Genomic DNA, 20,800 nt, shown 5'->3' on the forward strand with positions numbered 1-20,800 from the left:
ACTGCAGCTCCCACTACTGCAACTGCAGCTCCAACTACCACAACCACAGCCCCTACAACCACAACAGCAGCTCCCACTACTACAACTGCAGCTCCAACTACCACAACCACAGCCCCTACAACCACAACAGCAGCTCCCACTACTACAACTGCAGCTCCAACTACCACAACCACAACTCCCACAACCACAACTGCTGTTCCCACTACTACAACTGCAGTTCCCACAACTACAACTGCAGCTCCAACTACCACAACCACAGCTCCCACAACTACAACCACAGCTCCCACTACTACAACTGCAGCTCCAACTACCACAACCACAACAGCTCCCACAACTAAAACTGCTGTTCCCACAACTACAACTGCTGCACCCACAACTACAACTGCAGTTCCCACAACTACAACTGCTGCTCCAACTACCACAACCGCAGCTCCCACAACTACAACCACAGGTCCTACAACCACAACAGCAGCTCCCACTACTACAACTGCAGTTCCCACAACTACAACTGCAGCTCCCACTACTACAACTGCAGCTCCAACTACCACAACCACAACTCCCACAACCACAACTGCTGTTCCCACAACTACAACTGCAGCTCCAACTACCACAACCACAGCTCCCACAACTACAACCACAGCTCCCACTACTACAACTGCAGCTCCAACTACCACAACCACAACAGCAATTCCCACAACAACCACAGCTCCTACAACTACAACTGCTGCTCCAACTACCACAACCACAGCTCCCACAACCACAACAGCAGCTCCCACTACTACAACTGCAGCTCCAACTACCACAACCACAACAGCTCCCACAACTACAACTGCTGTTCCCACAACTACAACTGCTGCACCCACAACTACAACTGCAGTTCCCACAACTACAACTGCTCCTCCAACTACCACAACCACAGCTCCCACAACTACAACCACAGGTCCTACAACCACAACAGCAGCTCCCACTACTACAACTGCAGTTCCCACAACTACAACTGCAGCTCCCACTACTACAACTGCAGCTCCCACTACTACAACTGCAGCTCTAACTACCACAACCACAACAGCTCCCACAACTACAACTGCTGTTCCCACAACTACAATTGCTACACCCACTACTGCAACTGCATTTCCCACAACTACAACTGCTGCTCCAACTACCACAACCACAGCTCCCACAACCACAACAGCAGCTCCCACTACTACAACTGCAGTTCCAACTACCACAACCACAGCCCCTACAACCACAACAGCAGCTCCCACTACTACAACTGCAGCTCCAACTACCACAACCACAACTCCCACAACCACAACTGCTGTTCCCACAACTACAACTGCAGCTCCAACTACTACAACCACAGCTCCCACAACTACAACCACAGCTCCCACTACTACAACTGCAGCTCCAACTACCACAACCACAACAACAATTCCCACAACAACCACAGCCCCTACAACTACAACTGCAGCTCCAACTACCACAACCACAGCTCCCACAACCACAACAGCAGCTCCCACTACTACAACTGCAGCTCCAACTACCACAACCACAGCCCCTACAACCACAACAGCAGCTCCCACTACTACAACTGCAGCTCCAACTACCACAACCACAACTCCCACAACCACAACTGCTGTTCCCACAACTACAACTGCAGCTCCAACTACCACAACCACAGCTCCCACAACTACAACCACAGCTCCCACTACTACAACTGCAGCTCCAACTACCACAACCACAACAGCAATTCCCACAACAACCACAGCTCCTACAACTACAACTGCTGCTCCAACTACCACAACCACAGCTCCCACAACCACAACAGCAGCTCCCACTACTACAACTGCAGCTCCAACTACCACAACCACAACAGCAGCTCCCACTACTACAACTGCAGCTCCAACTACCACAACCACAGCCGCTACAACCACAACAGCAGCTCCCACTACTACAACTGCAGCTCCAACTACCACAACCACAACTCCCACAACCACAACTGCTGTTCCCACAACTACAACTGCAGCTCCAACTACCACAACCACAGCTCCCACAACTACAACCACAGCTCCCACTACTACAACTGCAGCTCCAACTACCACAACCACAACAGCAATTCCCACAACAACCACAGCTCCTACAACTACAACTGCTGCTCCAACTACCACAACCACAGCTTCCACAACCACAACAGCAGCTCCCACTACTACAACTGCAGCTCCAACTACCACAACCACAACAGCAATTCCCACAACCCCAGCTCCCACAACCACAACAGCAGCTCCCACTACTACAACTGCAGCTCCAACTACCACAACCACAACAGCTCCCACAACTACAACTGCTGTTCCCACAACTACAACTGCTGCACCCACAACTACAACTGCAGTTCCCACAACTACAACTGCTGCTCCAACTACCACAACCACAGCTCCCACAACTACAACCACAGGTCCTACAACCACAACAGCAGCTCCCACTACTACAACTGCAGCTCCAACTACCACAACCACAGCTCCCACAACTACAACCACAACAGCAGCTCCCACTACTACAACTGCAGCTCCAACTACCACAACCACAACTCCCACAACCACAACCACAGCTCCCACAACTACAACCACAGCTCCCACTACTACAACTGCAGTTCCCACAACTACAACTGCAGCTCCAACTACCACAACCACAACAGCAATTCCCACAACCCCAGCTCCCACAACCACAACAGCAGCTCCCACTACTACAACTGCAGCTCTAACTACCACAACCACAACAGCTCCCACAACTACAACTGCTGTTCCCACAACTACAACTGCTACACCCACTACTGCAACTGCAGTTCCCACAACTACAACTGCTGCTCCAACTACCACAACCACAGCTCCCACAACCACAACAGCAGCTCCCACTACTACAACTGCAGCTCCAACTACAACTGCTGCTCCCACTACTACAACTGCAGTTCCCACAACTACAACTGCAGCTCCAACTACCACAACCACAATAGCAATTCCCACAACCCCAGCTCCCACAACTACAACCACAGCTCCCACTACTACAACTGCAGCTCCAACTACCACAACCACAACAGCTCCCACAACTACAACTGCTGTTCCCACAACTACAACTGCTACACCCACTACTGCAACTGCAGTTCCCACAACTACAACTGCTGCTCCAACTACCACAACCACAGCTCCCACAACCACAACAGCAGCTCCCACTACTACAACTGCAGCTCCAACTACAACTGCTGCTCCCACGACTACAACTGCAGTTCCCACAACTACAACTGCAGCTCCAACTACCACAACCACAGCTCCCACAACTACAACCACAGCTCCCACTACTACAACTGCAGCTCCAACTACCACAACCACAGCCCCTACAACCACAACAGCAGCTCCCACTACTACAACTGCAGCTCCAACTACCACAACCACAACTCCCACAACCACAACTGCTGTTCCCACAACTACAACTGCAGCTCCAACTACCACAACCACAACAGCAATTCCCACAACCACAGCTCCCACAACCACAACAGCAACTCCCACAACAACCACAGCTCCTACAACTACAACTGCTGCTCCAACTACCACAACCACAGCTCCCACAACCACAACCACAGCTCCCACTACAACTGCAGCTCCAACTACCACAACTGCAGCTCCCACTACGACCCCAGCTCCCACAACCACAACAAGCAGCTCCCACTACTACAACTACAACACAATCTGTTGGAGTTAAGTGTAATGGAAACAATATTGGTCTTTTCCCAAACCCCAGTGACCCCAGTACTTATTACAACTGTGATGGTGTGACAGCACACCTAATGCCCTGCCCATCAGGTTTGACCTTCAAAACCAGCTGCAAATGCTGTGCATAAAGAGTTGATACTTACATCATCACCAAAAAAAAATATGACACAGTCAAAAGCTGTCATCATTCTTCTTATGTATAAAAGAAAATATTGATAATGGTCATGTTTGCTCTTTTTGGCCCAACTAATGTACACATAAATTTGAAAACACCATTTACACATGTCAGCATCAACATTCCATCAAGATTTTCAGATTGTTTTCATTGCCAATTATATGTCTTCTAATCCATGTCTGTTGATACATTATGTAATATTATTTATTATTTTATTTATTTATATGTAACACAAACTTCTAATGTCTATTGATATTTGTAGTCCTGTTGCTGTCTGTTAATTGTAGTTTTATCTGAATCAATTCAGTGTGTGTGTTTGCTGTTCTCTTTTCTGCCATTATTTAATCTGGTGTGCCTTACTTAATTGGTAGTGGCATACATATGTTACTGTTGGTGTATCCAACCCTACTGTATGGACAATAATTTAAATGTTAAATATATTAAGTCCTCACATGATCTAACACATATTACCAAATCAATAATTCAATAATGATTTAAAAAATGATAATCATATGATATAAAGATAATAATAATACAATGATAAAATATATATCACAAGTCATATTCTGTTTAGTTTTGTTTGATGTTTCTTTATCCCGTATTGGTTGATCTTTGTCAATCATGTGTTTATGAGATAGAATAATGAGCTATCACCAACACAAGAAAAAATAAAAAGCTCACTACTTAGTCAGAAATGTAGTCCTTTCTCTAGTTTCATAACTAACTTATATCATAATTAATTTGACAATGAGTGGAAAAATCTCCATGGGAATGTATTTCTTACATTTGCTCCGGTCAAAAGTCTTGTTATTGTGGTCGCTATAAAGGAGAAGTCTCCCTCACAATGATGGGTGAACTGGAATGGCTCTAAAGTCTTCACTGCATGCTGAGTGACTGAATACTCAGCTGTAATGCACAGCAGAAATGATGAGAGAGAGACAGAAAAGATTCGCTGTCAGTAGGTACACTCCAGTAGCCAGTTGTTCAGAATCGCTGATCTGACATCATCATTCATGCACAAAAAAGTATAGATGCACAAAAAGCAAGTCATGAGCCATGATAAATACCAAAGAACCTGCATGTCCCAATTAATCATGTTACAGTATTTACTACTCTTGCTGGAGAGCTACTGTAAATAGTCTCCTCATGTGTGGAGAATAAATAAGGAATAAATGTAACCATCAGAGGCATCATCTAAAGAAACTGCTGCACAATAAGGCCTGGACTTTAAATTTTTATGTCTTTGAGTATCTGGGGTTGAATGAAGAAACAGATTATAAACTTGACCAGTTTTATCCATTGATGGGACAGCATCATATATACATCATATGTAAGATGATAATCTCAGATAGGATATTAATATTTTGTTACCATTGTGATAGCTATTTCTGCGCTGTCCACATTTTAACTGATGTGCCCTGTTAGATAAAGGGCTTTTATAGAATGTTTTTCATCTTCAAGAGCACCTCATGGTTCCTTGGATTTTCTGCATGTGAAACTGATTGAGGATTTGGCTTCTTCATTTTTTGATGAGAAGTAGTATTTGGATGCAGTGCTCAGTAGAAATATCCATACATATACATAACATATTATAATGTAACAGGGCTCCAAATTTGTGTATTAAAGTAACCCAGTAGTATTATTCCCATTATCGGTGTTACTGCACTGGTTCATTTGACTGTGTATTACAAAGCAATCTAGAATACCTGAGTGCTATGCTTCATTCAACATGGGCTGTTTTATACATGTTAAATGCATTGTTTGTTCCAGTTTGTTACAGTGCAGCTCTGGCAAGACAAAAGGATAGAAGAAGAAAATATGTGTGTGCAATATGTGTAGAACGTGTGTTAAAACTGCCAAGATTCTGGTTTTGACAAGCTACCAAGAAGATAATCTGAAATGACAGACCCATTGTTGACTATGTTTTTATTTTTAGATAAAACATATTAAACAAGGAGTGGCAAGGTCTAGGTTTTAAGGCAGGATTAGACGCCAGTACATACCGTACCATGCTGTACTTACAACGACAAGGAAGAGTTTTATCCCATGTCACAACAGTAGTAATAATTTTATAATTTGTCATCATTTATTATTATTATAAAAATGGTGTGGTTTTCACAGGGTCCTAAGGAATTGCTTGACTGCACCATTCTATTTAGTTAGTTGTAACAATTTTTTTTCCAGTTTCCAAAAGGGTCTATCCTTGAACCTTTGCCATCTACACTAAGTCAAGAATATTTCGGGAACCAATCTTAACTTTGACTTATGAGAAACAGTCTCATATTTTTACCTCAGACAGGTTAGACAACTGTAATGTCCTCTTTGCTCGATTACCCATCCCAAACAAACAATAGAAAGGCTCCATCTCATTCAAAACACCACAACAAGAGTCCCTAGCCATACATACAAGGCTGAACATGTTACACCAGTACTTAAAAAAACTTCCCTAAATCTCAATACATTACAGAATCTATTTTGAAATTCTCTAAATAAGTCTATAAAGCACATAATGGTTTCTGGCCTTCTCAGACAAAAATCTAATCAGACCTCTCATGTCATTAAAAAGCATGGGTTTCAAGAACTCTACCAAGGTTAAGATCAAGTTCTGCTGATGTGTTGTGTCTGTTTTGAGTTTGTTGGTTAGATGACAGGTTCATTAATGTCTTTTGGTGAATGGACGGTCTTTCTTGTAGTTTGTTTCTTTCATTTTTTTTTTTTTAAGAATTGCATTAACTTGTTGCGTGTGGTATATAATAACATGTCTCATATTCTCCATCAATGGCAGTTAGCATCCTACACCACAGGCCAGACAACATCTTATATAAACTAACATCATAACTTATCTAACATTATTCCAAGAAATTGTGTTCAAGTGTCTCTCTCCAAAAGCACATTATCTACAGCAATTATATGATGAGGTAAGTTTTCTTAATGTTTAGATTAAGATTGTAAAAAAAAATCCCTGCTGGGAGAGCGAGATTTTTAAAAAAGGATGGTAAAAGGTCATCAACCACATGATGCTGTGAAGACAGAGACTATGACAGAAGAGAGCATGCAAAGAAACAAACTGGCCAACTAAATGGTGTATGTCAACAGAGCCAGTCACTAATAGTCAACAGTGACACACACCAAACACAACAATAACACATCAAAAGCCAGTTCTGCTTAAGAGAAGAATCAATAGTCCAGGAGGAGAGAACAATGCTTAGATCAGTAAAGCACTGACATTTGCCCCACACCAACTACAAACATGGCACTGTGTCAGTCTAATTAGACAGTATACATAATGACAGACAAACACTTCTTACCTTTTTATTAGAAGGCTTTTTGAACTTACAACACTGTACCAAAGACTGTGTGACAAAACCCAAAAACTTGGAACTTAAACTTTCCATTATATACTTTTGTTTTAGATTTGACTCTAATACAGGAATTCTGTGTGATAAATGATTTGTTATGTACACAGAAAATGGGGCTACAGCTTAATATTTAGGAACTGTTGCTCACATTAACTAAATTTTTGCCAAATTTCAGGATTTTGCAATGCGGTACTGGCAGGACCAGGGTGTACCTGCTAAAAACCTTTACCCTGTCCACTCAATCAAGTGAGATTGGAGCACCGATCAGTGGTGCTGGTACTGCAGGACATTACACCATGGAGGCAGGCTTCTGGTCCTATTATGAGGTGAAACTGAAAGCGCTAACTAATCTTAATAATGGGGCTACACAGAAATATTGAATTTATCGCGCGTGGTGTGTCAAGTCTCTGGTGACGCTAACACTTTGAACACCTTCTTTTCAGGTTTGTCTTTACCTCAAAGGAAAAACAGCCCAGTGGATTGAAGACCAGAAAGTTCCATATGACACCACAGGAAATCAGTGGGTTGGATTTGACAATAAAGACAGCATTAATGCTAAGGTAGCTATTTATTTCATTCAGACTACTGCTGTTATTCCACACAACAAACAGTTGCTGAGTTACCATTACCTTTGATATTTGTCTCTTGTTTTCTCACAGGTCAACTACCTAACAGCAAACAACTTTGGAGGAGTCTCTGTCTGGTCTATGGACCTAGATGATTTTAATGGGAAGTTCTATGAACAGGGAAAATATCCCCTTATCAGCCATCTGCATAGTCTTCTGATGTCAGGTAAATCCCAAAGGTTTAAAACATCTATTCTGTCCTGTGGTGGCATTTTAATGAGATTTTGTGTGAAAATTCAGCAGTTATACTCAATCATGGTCATACAATGTGATGATCAGATAACAATACATTACAATATGTGACTCATTTCTTCCACAAACCTCTCTAAATATAGGAGCTCCTGCCACGACCACTGCTGAGAAACCTGGAAATACAGCTGTTCAAACTACTCCAAATCCAGAGACTCCCCCTGTTGACTCCACAGACCAGCCTGGCTCTACAACTTCAGCCATTACCACTACCACTACTACCACCACCACTACTACAACGACCTCTGCTGGGAAACCCGATACACAGTTCTGCATAGGAAAGACCAGTGGACTTTATCCTAACCCTAATGACCCAAACTCTTTTTACAGTTGTTTCAATAACATTACCTATGTCCAAAAATGTCCCTCTGGTTTAGTCTACCAAGATAGCTGTAAATGCTGTAACTGGCCCTTAGTGAGTGTGCATCATTAATATTAGTATCCAGTGGTATTAAAGGGTGCATTATACAAAGTGGTGTACCTTTTCATCCTATGTATCACTATTTTAAAAAAACTGCTTTCCTTTATCTTAATGTCAAATTCTTGTTATGTAATGAAGTCTTGTTGAATGCCTCCTATATAGATAATAGAATAATGGGAAAACTTTTAACCTTTCTTTTTCTCTTTCAATACAACATCGTTTTACAGGAAAATGTGGTGTCATTATTGTGTATTATTTCAGAATTAAATATGGTCAAATATATCACATGACAACGAGCACATCATTGAAGTTATTTGTTGTATTTTCAAACAATGCCTGGGTCAAGCTTGTGTGCAAATTCAGATCCAGATTAATTTTTAAAGAGTCAGTCAGTGATACTACAGCATTCTTTAAAAGCTAAACTACTGTACGTGATTAGAAGTAACAAAAGAAGTAACAAAATACACTTTGAAATATCACAATTTAGCATTTTTAAAGTAAGTAGCACATTTTAGTACCATCTCTTATCAGCAGCCAGAAATATTTATGCAGTCATTTCCTCAGTCAGTTCATCATTTTAAGTAATACAGTATTAGCAGCGCAATAGTATTTTCTAATTTCATACATTTTTACCATCATAATTTTAAGTTTAAAAACCATCACAGCAGTCCATCACAAAATCTTGATCACAAACACAAAGGAGTTTCATGTAGTTGTACCCGTGATTATTTCATTGCAACAAGGTAATTTTTTTATCTAATCACACAAGACTGAAAGGAATCATATTTTAACTATAAAGCTAAAATTACAGAGCACTGGAAATGTAGAATCTGATTTTTTTGCTTTAGAAATGTAATGACAAAGGCATAAGTCCGGCCACAGTCCCGTTGAGTGCTGGTGAATTTATTCCAACTAACAACGATATGGGCACCAATGCTGTCAATTCCTTAGAGTTCATGGACAGAGCTGTGAGCCTCAGGGAGGTGCTGAATGTCACAGTTTTGAATCAAATTGAAGTAAAATACTACAAGCTCCTCGTAGTTCTTTTTGGAAATCCTTTCATTGATGCCATGGAATCTAAGAAAGACAGAATAACAGTTTTTCCTTTCTTTCATAGGATCTAACAAGTGCTGCTTCATTCAACTGCCTGTTACCGTTCATGCAGAATAATGGCTTTTTATCACCAAAGCTGAGGTAAACTGGGCAGGCAGTTTCTTTCTGTATTTGTTCAAGAGGGTCTTTAAGTCTGAACAGAACAAGTAGGTCACACCCTTAGATCACAAGTTAGCGATGTCAGTGTGTGCCCAACAGCAGAAAGCTCTCTTTTGTTCAAACGGTTGCTTTATAGTTTGCCAGTTATTACTCTGCACTAGCAATCTATTTTAATTACTGCAGCAGGTTTTGTTGTGACCTCTCTTTAGACTATTTCTATTCAGTGTGTCTTACCTCTGAGCATCACCTGGTTTAAACCAGACTGGGGCGAAGCGATAAATATCACTGGTCAGGTCTTTGAAGTGTCGACTGTCTGTGTTCCCAATACAGATGCCTGCACATTCAAACGTTACAATATTCCATCAAAACACTTATGGAATAGTGAAATACCTAAATAATCAATTATTATAATGTTATGCAACTAAATCCATCTACCTGGAGCAACTGTAACTGTTGGAAACATGTCCAACACAGTTTTCTTAATGATCTGGAAGCCAAACGACTTTTCATCAGCAGAGCTGATGGGCAGAGGGTCAAACCCATCAACGAGCTCTATCTTCACTCGCTGGTCCCGCACTGTGGAGTGGATGAGGTCCAGGACCTAGACGAGACATCACACATCTTATTCAACTCAGAATATTCATGGTGACATGAGGAATTCTCAAAAAGTAGAATTACATTTCTGACTCTACCTCTTGTAATGACTGTGCCGAGTGGATTCGTAGATTTACATAAGCTTCAGCGAGGGAAGGAATGACATTGATCTACAAGAGGAGAAAGAATTGAGGATTTTGCTGAGGCAAACTGAATAGCTTGAAATCTAATTTCCTGTGAATTGCATTCTATTTTATGATTAATACCTATACCTTAACTCCTGCATTAAATATGGTGACTGCTGTGGTTGTCCGCACAAAAGCATTAGTGTCTGGTTTTCTTTCTAGTACCCTGAAATACAAAACTTACTAATTAGATTTTTCTTCCTGAGGACACAGTCAGGAGAAAACATGCCGAATGAATTTTAGGATGTAATTACCTGCCAAGGATTGGGGAGAACAGCCACAAATTTGACATTATAAACTTCACTGGAAACCTGAACTGAAGTCAAACAATTAATAAAGACACAGAGAGATTTAAAATGCTACAAGTTATGATAAGTAGTGGACAAGGAGTTGGTTCTCCTCACCTTATGGGCCAGGTGTTCAAAGGTTCCACGTTCAGGCCCCTGACCAAATAACCTCGGCATAGGGTTCTCCTCTAGTCTAAGGAAACAGCATGACATGGTTAAAGTCTTAGATTTTTAAATGCATTTGTGGGATGGTAGAGTACAAACCAACAGACTGAAGGTAAGTTCCTCTAACCTTTTGACTGCTGCAGCCAAGATCCCAATGCTGGTCTCCCTGGGAGGCATTGAGGAATGACCAGGGACCATAGACACACTAAGCTTTACAGTAGCCGAGCCCTTTTCACTTATCCCAATTCTGCAAAAGACACATACATAACATAACATAACAATTTAACAGAGACGTGCAATTTTATACTATGTTTGCAAACTCTGTTGTGATGTCAGGCTTATACTTTTCACCAAGGAAAAGCTGCAAAGTAAATGTCATGTCACATCAGAGTATGGCAGGTTCTCACAGAGCAGCGGGTCCTTCAAGACCACTGATGACTCCATCCAGTACAGCCAGGCCCTCATCTAGGACAAACGCCAGTTGCACACCACGCTGCTTCAGCAGACGCACAATGTTCACTGCCCCCTGGTAACCACTGACCTATAAAAAGAAATATTGAAGGACTCAGACATTGAAATATAGTATTATTCAATCATATTTAAGTTCACAATTTCAAGAGAGTTGTATAGTTAGTACTTCTTCATCATGACCAAAGCCGATGTAAAATCCTCTGCGTGGAGCATAGCCTTTTCTTAGTAAGTATTCCAGTGACTGAAGTATTCCCTGAAATGAATAAAGCATATTAGTTCAGCCTTGCTGGTAAGTAAGTATGTAACTCTGATGGCAAAATCAGACAAAATATCACTTGTTTTCTCACCATTACAGAGCTCTTGTCGTCTATGGTCCCTCTTCCATAGATGAAGTCGTCTATCTCCTGGGCAGAAAATGGCGGGGCCTCCCAGCCATCCGACTCGGTGGCAGGCACCACATCAATGTGGGCCAGCAGCATGTATGGCACCAGGCCAGGCTGTGATCCTTGCACCCAAAACAGGTGGCTGTAGTTGGCCACCAACTCATGATGAACCAAATTTGAGGAGAAAACTGTTGGGAAGGCTGACACAGGAAGAAGAGCACAAGCTTAATGGTGGAACTCCAATTTTACACATCAAGGTTAGGTTAATACTATAATAGTTGTATAACATTTGGTTCTAGTGGTTCTAGTGGAAAATAACCCTGAATATGCCATCAGCATTATCTTTAAAACAAATGCCATGTTAGAAACTGGGGGCAGAAAGGTGGAAACCTGCCAGTATGCAGAACGGTAACTGAATGACACTGCACTGCTGCCAGATGACTGGCTGATTAGATAATTGCATGAGTAAGCAGGTGTACAGGTGTTCCTAATGAAGAGCACTGTGCATGTATAAGGTTGTTGCATATGTTTCCCTCAAATTATAAATTGTGAGCTTGTGATGATGACATGGGAATTTGTGTACACGGTAAAGTTAAACCATGAGAACATTATTGCTAGAGGAGGCCACAGAGGCTAACAATTTAGCATGCTAGCAGGCAGGTAACTAACGAAGGAAATACATTGGCTTGATGACAGAGGGAAAAGATGTAGCCATTGGGAATATTAACAATTTCCCCATACATATCATAAACTTATGAGGAAAAATGACTAAAATTACAATACATTAACTTACCATCCAATGAAAAATGAACTTTCATGGCCTCCACCATCCCTGAAAACGCCCTCATTTTGTATATAGTCAGGTAAACTGGTACCCTGGAACCATCACACCCCCCCACGCCCACTTCACTCTGGGGGACCCAGCAGTAAATGTTTTCCCGCGGCCCTTCTAACAGGTTAAACCGGCAGTGAAGCTATGTTCTATGCTTGGCACAATTAGTCTGCTGACACCTGTGGCGTCATTTTGACTAACACATCTGCGTAGCTACTAGCTAACGTTAGCTCAAGTTTAGCTTAACCGTTAAACGTTAGCTAACGATTAGAGTTAGCTAAAACCGCTCGGCTTAAATCACGTGGGGTTTGTGGGTGTGTGAAGCCGCTGTAAACCACCAAACACACTTTGGGCTGTACTAGACAAGTCAGTATCTCAGGTTATGTTAGTGCCACCTTTACCTTTTCGGAGGAGCCTGTCAAATTCAAGCAGCGCGGTGGTATTGATCTCTGTCTCGGAGAAAGACACTGTGGGGATCCGGATAGCCCCTGGATGGATAAATGAGCAGAGAGACCCTGTCTGTTACTAGTGGGTTCTCCTCATTTCCGTCTCCTTCTTTCCACACAAGGTTAAGGGAACACATAGCTATGTTACGTACTTGTCAAACATTACCTTTAAAATTTGTGAGGAGCTCCTCTCTCTGATGGCCGTCTATGACAAGCGAGAGGTTTTTCGTCTTTTCCCAATGTGCGAGTTGAAGTCCGACATTTACGTCCAGTAAAAGAGTCCTAATAGATGCTATAGTAAATAACAGCAAGACTGTGATGAGGAAACTACCGATAATTATCTTTAAAAACTTGACTATTTTAAACTTTGGCCCCGATTCTGTCATTGTTTATCTGTTGTGACAGCGGAACTCGTTCACCGTGAGTGTGTGCAGACTGAATATTAGTTCCAGTTTGTTGAATGAGAGCCACCTGCTGGCCTGAAAGCAATCTGTCACACGTACTGTATAAATAGTGTTACCTAAGTGTCATTACCCTGTCGCCTAGTTCAGTCCTCCATTTACAGTGCCCCAACAATGTTAGAAAGCACAAAGATAACTTGCACTTGTAATGTTCCTCATGGCATATAGTAGAAGTGGATTTTACTGCATGAAAAATACAGATTTTTATATCTGCATGCATTCGTTTTTCACTTCAGTATCATCAGTTGCACAAAAAATATGAAGCAAAAATCCTTTAATGAAATATGGCTCAAATATTTAAAAATAAGGCACATCAAAGGCATACATTGACATCAATTCCTTGTTAAAGCACCACCAGGATACACAAAATTGGGTTGGGAAATAGAAAAAGTTACAAATTACATTTGACAAAATACTCAACAGCATCTTGTGATTTTAACTATAAGGACAAGACTAGTAACACATCCTTAAGCAAAACATAAAAAAATTAAAAATGGGCTTTGAGGATTGCTCCCATACAGACACACAGACAGAGTAAATAACAAAACAGACTGTATCAATTAATATGTACTCCCTGAAGACATCACAACAAAGTCATTATAGCTTGCATCAACAAAATACAGAAACTTGACATCCATAGGTCAGTGTAGACAGTTTAAAAAAAAAAAAAAAAGTAGTTACTCTTGCTCAGAAAGTGCTAGTGTGTCCTGTGCCTCAGTCTGAACTAAAAGCCCCTCCTCACTCTCTGACCCCTGGCTTAGACTGTCCAGTAAGGCCACAAACGAACTGTCTTCAACACAAACATAAATGAGGTAGAGGAGGCATGCCACAATAAGAAAGACCAAAATCTGTATGTGGATGGGCACAAGGCGACGCTCCACCTCTCGTCTCTCCAGGGTCGTGGGACTGGCGGGAGTGTCTGGGTAGGCGTACTGGATGGGTCTGCCTGCTGCCCCCTTAATGGGTCTCCGACGAGTGGCGCTGAAATAGAATGATATATGTGCTGATAATCCAATCACAAAACTCCTACAATTTGTCTGTATATGCTACTATGCAAATTGCCCGTGTCTCACCCACCACCAATTAAAATTCCTGTACATGTCTTGCACTTCAATGAAATCTATTTCTCATTCAGCAACAACAACTGTTGGACACCTGTGAAGAGGACTGTAAGAGCACTTACTAAATCCCCGTGGGAGTGGTCTCAGCATCTGGAAGCAAGTCCTTGAAAGTATCTTTCACAGGCTCCTGAGGAAGCTAGAATAGAAGGGAGAAATTACTCACAAAAGCAACCCTAGAAAACAGAAAAATGTCCCAGACACCAGTGTCCCACAGAGACAGAGGCCCAGCCAGTCAGATAGAAAGGAGGGTAATGGGTAATTGGTGATGTAAGAGCTGATACAAACTGTCAAAACAATAAAACAGGAGCAACTGTTCAGGTTACTGTGTGTAATTTTCTAGATTAGGTTACACATATGAAAGGAGTTCCACCAAACATAGTGTGCTCTTGTAGGCAAAGTACACACCCCCATCAAGTCATATAGAATAAAAACAGAAAAACAAAAGCCAAAAACAAAAGAGTGCCTTCATTCCCCTTTCACGAGGAGAAGCCTTGGGGGTGTAGTACAGGGACTGGTTCATCATGGTGCACTTGTTCACAACTGGCGTGTCCAGCTAAGGAAAGGAGAAGTAACAGATTATGATACACTGGATTTCCTTGTTCCTCCAGTGAACCTCTACAACACTTAAACCACCACCAAAGTTTGAGCTTAAAGTGTGACTGAACAATGTGAGCACTACTGACCCTGTTGGACTGTGACCAATGTTTTTGCACATTGCTCCCATTCAACTCTCTCTTAGTGTTTGTACTAGTAGAGAGTGACCATCGACTCTCCATCTGTTGTTTAGAGAGTGTACATTACTGAGTGATTATTTGCACTAAAAAATTACAATAAATGACTATAATAATGGGTAATTTTTAAAGATGTGGAATGTGGATTTTAAAAAAAACTTTCCTCCTCAACCATTTGGGTGATGCTGAAGGTCTGAGAGGAAAACGATGAGACACTATTGGTCCTAACTACTTGTGATCCAGATGGAACCTGCAAGGATAAGCATTACTATCACGCTGACAGCAACACAAACATTCACAGTCATCACCCAATCTATACACCTGTGAGATACCAATGCCCATCACTGTAAGACAAAAAATAACCTATTGGTGGCTTGAGAAGGAGACACATTAATGTTAGACAGTCTAAGCAAGGAATGCAGAGAATTTAAAATCCACAAGTGAAGTGAAATAAGACCAGCCTACCCCTGATCCTAATCCTGAGCGCTGATCTACAGAGGATGCTCTACTAATTCCTGCGGGAATCTGTGTGCAGCGAGACCAGTTCTGCTCTGATGATTTTAACGCATTCCCTGAATTCCACTTGGGCCTAGGTTCCCTGTGTCTAGAAGCACGGACATGCTAGAAAAGGCCAACCCAATCAAACACAGAAATAGGAAAAACTCATTAGTTTCCACTGAGAATTCAGTTTGACAGAAATATGTGCAAAGACTCTAAATATCTGTGGTATTTACCAGCCGTGATGATGGTAAAAAGCACTGTGGGTAATCAAAATCATCATTCTGAAAAAACAAAGCACACACAAACACTCAAAATCAAAGTGCCCATTCCAAGGAGTGGACATTTAAAACCCCATTTTACAGTTGCAATCTGTAACCACTAAGTGGCACTGTAGCAGAGATTTATTTCAATACAGCAAGCCATGGCAAAAATACATTAAGATGTATTAACCATCAAAAGTTTTTACATTTCAGGCAATTCTATTGATTAACACAGAATCTCCAAATCATTTAATCAAAGATATCGAGACCGTACTACTGTTTTCTCACCTGGCTGCTCTCTTGCTGAGCCTGGTCTGACTGTTCAACTGTTTCTCGTTTGTCTTCCTCAGCACCTGTACAAGCTACAGAAAACAGTACAAGGCATCTGATTATGAGATACCAACCATAGAGACAAAAAATGTATGCAAAAAAAATCTAAAATATTTTAGGTCATACCTGACTCTGCATCCGCCTCGTCCCCATTTTCCTCCTCCTCCTCCTCCTCGCTGTCAGAGTACAACACGCCTTTTTCTGCTCCATTAAGTTGGTCATGTCCATCAGACTGAAGCAGTTTGCTGAGCTTCTTCTCATACAAGGCCCTGGTGGAGGCTAGCATAGATGAACACTACTGTAGTAATTAGTATTTTAAGACAGGGGCAAACAGAAGGTGAACTTGGCAGGAAACCTATTTCCACAGCCACAACCAATTTCAAGACAATATTAAGTGCAACCTCACCAACTATGGGCCCAGCTTTAACCCCGCGTTTAAGCAGTGCAGCCTTGAGGTCATCATCGGTCAAACCACTCGGGTCAGGTATCTCTGCATCCTCTGGACTCTGGACTCACAAAACAAAATTTGCTGGATTTATTGAATGCTGCTCAAAACATGACAAAAAGCTGCAGCTTGAATGCCAGCAGTTTCCAGATGTGGGATATAGAGCATAAAAAAACAGCTGGAGGCTGGAGCTCACAAATGTGTTCAATATTCATCTTATCATTGTGCAAATCTGCTTTTACATCTATCTGTTATGATGCCAAATCAACAGCCATGAAAACTAGGTTAGGAGACTGAAAGATAGGTTTGTGATAGAGTCCAATCAACATATGAGAGTGCTTGTTTTATCAACAAATAATAGCTTATCAGATATTGGTATTGGCATTGTGCATAATGTGATAAGTGATATGTAGACACCAATTATGACCTAATGAGACTGATCTGGTATTAGGCATGATGTGGCTGATCCATATTAAATTTCCTCATCAGTGTAATAAAATGTAGTGTTTCTGCTATCAGTTACATTCATACAGTCACAGTCTGCAGCCAAGTCAGTTTTTAATTTTTTGGCTTCATGTTACTTTACATAACAACGGCTCCAATCCATTGTTTGTCCATTGGTTCCACAGTGTAGATTTTAAATTTGGGAAAAAGAGAACACTATCAGTACTCAGTATTAGCAGATACCCTAAGATGAGGTGTCAGTATCAGAAGAGAGAGGACTGTCTTTATGCATGATAAAAAAAGACATCTATAAAACTTTTGATAAAATATAAAATGAGATCTTGCAGCATGTCAACATGAATCATGTCCATCAGTAGCATATTACAGCTAAATCAGTATTGGTGCCATCTTATTAGGAGTACTAAAGTTATTATTCTTGAACTGTTAAGTACTATGTAGATGTGTTAATCACAAATCTCCATAACAAAACATGAATTATCCCTTCTGGCAAACACTCAGTACCAGTACAGCTGCAACTAATAATTATTCTTAACTGATTAATCTGCCAATGATTTTCCAATTTACATGATTAATTATTTGGTCTATGAAATGTCAAAAACAAAGTGGAAAAAATTACCATCAAAGTTTCCTATAAATTGATCACCAATGTAGTTGCAGATTAATTTCCTGTCAGTCCACTAATCGAATCATTGACTTAAGTCTTGCAGCAATTTCTAAATCTGAAACAGTAAAGTTGTTTTTATGCAGTCTGGCCAAACAGCCTTTCTAGCCCATGACACTGCACAAAAACAACCCCCAGACTTGTGTGCTGTGCTCTTCCTTGCACACATAAGTGAGTGTGACAGGTGTGCAAAGCATATGCTCTTGATTGTATTGGCAGCCGCTAACTACGGAAACATCTCATGTAAATCTATACCAGCTATACAGCTGGTGGCTTTAGTGGTCAAGGACCTCCAGTGTGCTAGAGCAAGCTGAGAGGACTGTTTGGTAGCTGTGACCCAGATCTTGCCCTCCTCCCCTTCACAGCAGCTGACCTTGGACAGCATCGGTTTAAATCACTTCAAACCAATTATAATAATGCACAATGGCCCATAATTATCAGATTGTTGATCGTCTTTGGAAACAACATTGTTAATATTTACTATTTTACCAGGAAAAATGTCTCCATTGGCAGCAGGGGAAAGTAACTAATTACATTTACTCAAGCACTGAAGTACTTGTACTTTACTTGAGTATTTAATTTAAAGCTATTTTTTAGGTTGGGAACCATTGGAATAAATTAGCTTCACCCTCAATAGTAAAATGCTGCTTAGCACTGTTGCAGCAGTATTTCTACACTTTTTTTTTTTTTTTTTTTTTTTTACTCGTGATAGTATTTTTGAGTTATTTTTAAGTATTGAGTATTTTTAGATTGTTGTATATTGTGCTTTTACTTTAGTAGCTAAAAGTTCTGAGTACTTCTTCCACCACAGTGCAAAGGTGACAACGTAATTATTTGGGTCTTTTCTCAGTCAAGTAAGTAGGAAAACACAAGTTAGGTTATCTTAAATAAAGCATGATTTCTCAGCAAAAATACTCGAGCGCAATATGCCAGAAAAATGATTAACTCACAAGTGCATCTTGTACTTGATCTTCCTCGTCGCTAGAAAAATCCGCTGCGTTTTTCTGGTCGATGTGTTTTAAGTGTAACTCCACATAAACTTCCTTTTTGCTCGCGGCAGGTGGCAGCGAAACATTGTGGGCCACTAAATCTGATTTCAGTCTAGATTTAGAGAAATGAGCGGGGTCCTCCACAAATACCGGCATGTCACAAGGACGACGCGTTAAGCTTAAGTTTAAACTGGTAAAACTTCAGTGCTTAGTCGCTCGATATATTAGCAGAAAAAACGTCTTTAAGACCAGATTTAGCCGGCGGAGCTGCTCAGAGAAACCCCTCTGCCCGTGGTCTGAGAATAACACTGACTGAACTGAGAACAGCTGCAACTGATGACTTGATTGACAGCATGTAGGTAGGTTTACATACTAAATAAACAGGCACCGCAGGGTAACAATGTGTTTAGCTAGCTTTGAACTTCATCATATTTATATTAAAGACATTCTGAGGGCAAATTTAAAATTTTAAAAATGAAGAGGAATTACTTATTATATTTTGAGTTATAATTAACTATTACCTAGCTAGCAAGCTGAATGTATTCATTTTAATGTCACCCTTATGTGATATGTATATTCAATCAAATTCAGACCACTTTAATCGACTGGTCTTATTTTAATGTAAGCCTGTGTTTTAACTTGAGATAGCAGGGTGTCAGCAGGCTTAAAAAGCATGGCTGTCAACTTCCTCTTGGAAAGGCAGTTTTCTAGCTTGCTATGTGAAATAATGTTATTACTTTTTATGTGAATAATTAACTTTTTTTTAAAAAGTAACTGAGATTCCATCCAAATGTTTCAAAAATGTCAACTGAAGTTTGAGAAATTTGGCAAAATAAAATGGAAATTAACGTATGCTCCTCTGCTCCGCTGCTCCGCTGCTCTTCTTTGAATATAAGGAGTTATAGTGGAGATAAATGCTGTAAACCTTGCAGTGTTTACAGCTTATTTCTGCAGCCCCCAAGTGTCCAAAAAACAGTTTCTGCATTTGTATAGAAAGCTAACTCCTCCAGCCAAGCCATTGCCAGTTGACTGTATACCTTTGACCTCCAGGTTTGACCTGAGCGCTGGCCACTGTTGGAGCTGTGGTGTCTCAGGTGTATTCTGCCACCGCATTTTTATTGGAGTGATGCATCCACCCAGCACAGCATGTAGGAGAAGCAGTAAGTGTCCTTTTGTAACACCTGTTAACAGATACAATAAAAAAACAACACTTGTTCAGGTAATTGTCTGTAAAGCAGGGAGTGCCAAATGTGCCACTGAGGACTCTTTTCCAACCAAACACCTCCATAAGACATCTGTTCCAACAAATACATTTATTATTTGAATAAGCTGCTAATGAAAATTAGCAATCAGTGATCAAGATACAACCCATTAAATGTTCTTCTTGGTACAGGCCTCTTATGCTTTTAGAGACCTTATCAATATTACATGAGTGAAATCGCCTTGTAGGCTTTCGGTTAGAATAAATCATGGGTAGTGGTTACCTATGCTAGAGGCCTTGATTATTGGACCCCAGGTAAGTGACCGTGGAAAGTAAAACTTGACAATCTCTAACCTCCTAACATCTGCTAATGAAGTGACTCCCTGCAGTTATCCTGTTTTGTGAAACAGGTCCCTGTTTTAGGGGAAAAACAATCTGTACTGCAAAAAATAATAATTACAGCAGGGAA

At 40.9% G+C, this 20,800-nt stretch overlaps 3 protein-coding genes across 6 annotated transcripts; 1 reads left to right on the forward strand and 2 right to left on the reverse strand.

The window, feature by feature from the left end:
• Positions 1-5,877: 5,877 nt before the first annotated feature.
• Positions 5,878-8,767, forward strand: LOC108882093 (acidic mammalian chitinase). The gene is made up of 4 exons (XM_018674373.2): positions 5,878-7,621; positions 7,739-7,855; positions 7,955-8,087; positions 8,257-8,767. The coding sequence occupies exons 1-4, from the start codon at positions 7,592-7,594 to the stop codon at positions 8,601-8,603; spliced, it is 627 nt and encodes a 208-aa protein (XP_018529889.2). The 5' UTR covers positions 5,878-7,591; the 3' UTR covers positions 8,604-8,767.
• Positions 8,768-8,892: 125 nt separating this feature from the next.
• On the reverse strand, positions 8,893-13,620 carry pm20d1.2 (peptidase M20 domain containing 1, tandem duplicate 2). Of its 2 annotated transcripts, XM_018674457.2 has the most exons (13): positions 13,333-13,620; positions 13,122-13,208; positions 11,853-12,088; positions 11,672-11,758; positions 11,442-11,575; positions 11,162-11,281; positions 10,987-11,062; positions 10,837-10,898; positions 10,670-10,748; positions 10,496-10,567; positions 10,239-10,404; positions 10,038-10,137; positions 8,893-9,668 (listed from the first exon to the last, which is right to left on the reverse strand). In XM_018674457.2, the coding sequence occupies exons 1-13, from the start codon at positions 13,550-13,552 to the stop codon at positions 9,539-9,541; spliced, it is 1,569 nt and encodes a 522-aa protein (XP_018529973.1). In that variant the 5' UTR covers positions 13,553-13,620; the 3' UTR covers positions 8,893-9,538. The 2 variants fall into 2 exon arrangements, with proteins under 2 accessions (XP_018529973.1, XP_018529974.1); XM_018674458.2 differs by lacking the exons at positions 13,122-13,208; positions 13,333-13,620 and adding an exon at positions 12,682-12,939.
• Positions 13,621-13,884: 264 nt separating this feature from the next.
• lemd1 (LEM domain containing 1) lies at positions 13,885-19,485 on the reverse strand. Of its 3 annotated transcripts, XM_018674463.2 has the most exons (11): positions 19,092-19,485; positions 16,977-17,076; positions 16,697-16,849; positions 16,529-16,602; positions 16,214-16,261; positions 15,945-16,100; positions 15,643-15,729; positions 15,432-15,524; positions 15,212-15,301; positions 14,811-14,884; positions 13,885-14,608 (listed from the first exon to the last, which is right to left on the reverse strand). In XM_018674463.2, the coding sequence occupies exons 1-11, from the start codon at positions 19,284-19,286 to the stop codon at positions 14,305-14,307; spliced, it is 1,374 nt and encodes a 457-aa protein (XP_018529979.1). In that variant the 5' UTR covers positions 19,287-19,485; the 3' UTR covers positions 13,885-14,304. The 3 variants fall into 3 exon arrangements, with proteins under 3 accessions (XP_018529979.1, XP_018529982.1, XP_018529983.1); XM_018674466.2 differs by lacking the exons at positions 15,432-15,524; positions 15,643-15,729; XM_018674467.2 differs by lacking the exons at positions 15,212-15,301; positions 15,432-15,524; positions 15,643-15,729.
• Between the last annotated feature and the right edge of the window lie 1,315 nt (positions 19,486-20,800).

Source organism: Lates calcarifer, linkage group LG6 (assembly GCF_001640805.2).
Source record: "Lates calcarifer isolate ASB-BC8 linkage group LG6, TLL_Latcal_v3, whole genome shotgun sequence".
NCBI classification, from domain to species: Eukaryota; Metazoa; Chordata; class Actinopteri; family Centropomidae; genus Lates; species Lates calcarifer.

What these genes read in the sequence shown, in the direction of transcription:
- LOC108882093 (XM_018674373.2), top strand. Translation starts at nt 7,592, where the DNA reads ATGGAGGCAGGCTTCTGGTCCTATTATGAG. An exon ending in GCTTCTGGTCCTATTATGAG is followed by an intron (nt 7,622 to 7,738) that starts GTGAAACTGAAA and finishes CCTTCTTTTCAG; the next exon opens with GTTTGTCTTTACCTCAAAGG. An exon ending in AAGACAGCATTAATGCTAAG is followed by an intron (nt 7,856 to 7,954) that starts GTAGCTATTTAT and finishes GTTTTCTCACAG; the next exon opens with GTCAACTACCTAACAGCAAA.
- lemd1 (XM_018674463.2), bottom strand. Translation starts at nt 19,286, where the DNA reads ATGCCGGTATTTGTGGAGGACCCCGCTCATTTCTCTAAATCTAGACTG. An exon ending in TCACCCAAATGGTTGAGGAG is followed by an intron (nt 15,525 to 15,642) that starts GAAAGTTTTTTT and finishes TCTAAACAACAG; the next exon opens with ATGGAGAGTCGATGGTCACT. An exon ending in ATTGGTCACAGTCCAACAGG is followed by an intron (nt 15,302 to 15,431) that starts GTCAGTAGTGCT and finishes TCCTTTCCTTAG; the next exon opens with CTGGACACGCCAGTTGTGAA.
- pm20d1.2 (XM_018674457.2), bottom strand. Translation starts at nt 13,552, where the DNA reads ATGACAGAATCGGGGCCAAAGTTTAAAATAGTCAAGTTTTTAAAGATA. An exon ending in GCTCCTCACAAATTTTAAAG is followed by an intron (nt 13,209 to 13,332) that starts GTAATGTTTGAC and finishes TTATCCATCCAG; the next exon opens with GGGCTATCCGGATCCCCACA. An exon ending in TTGAACACCTGGCCCATAAG is followed by an intron (nt 10,899 to 10,986) that starts GTGAGGAGAACC and finishes GTTTGACTTCAG; the next exon opens with TTCAGGTTTCCAGTGAAGTT.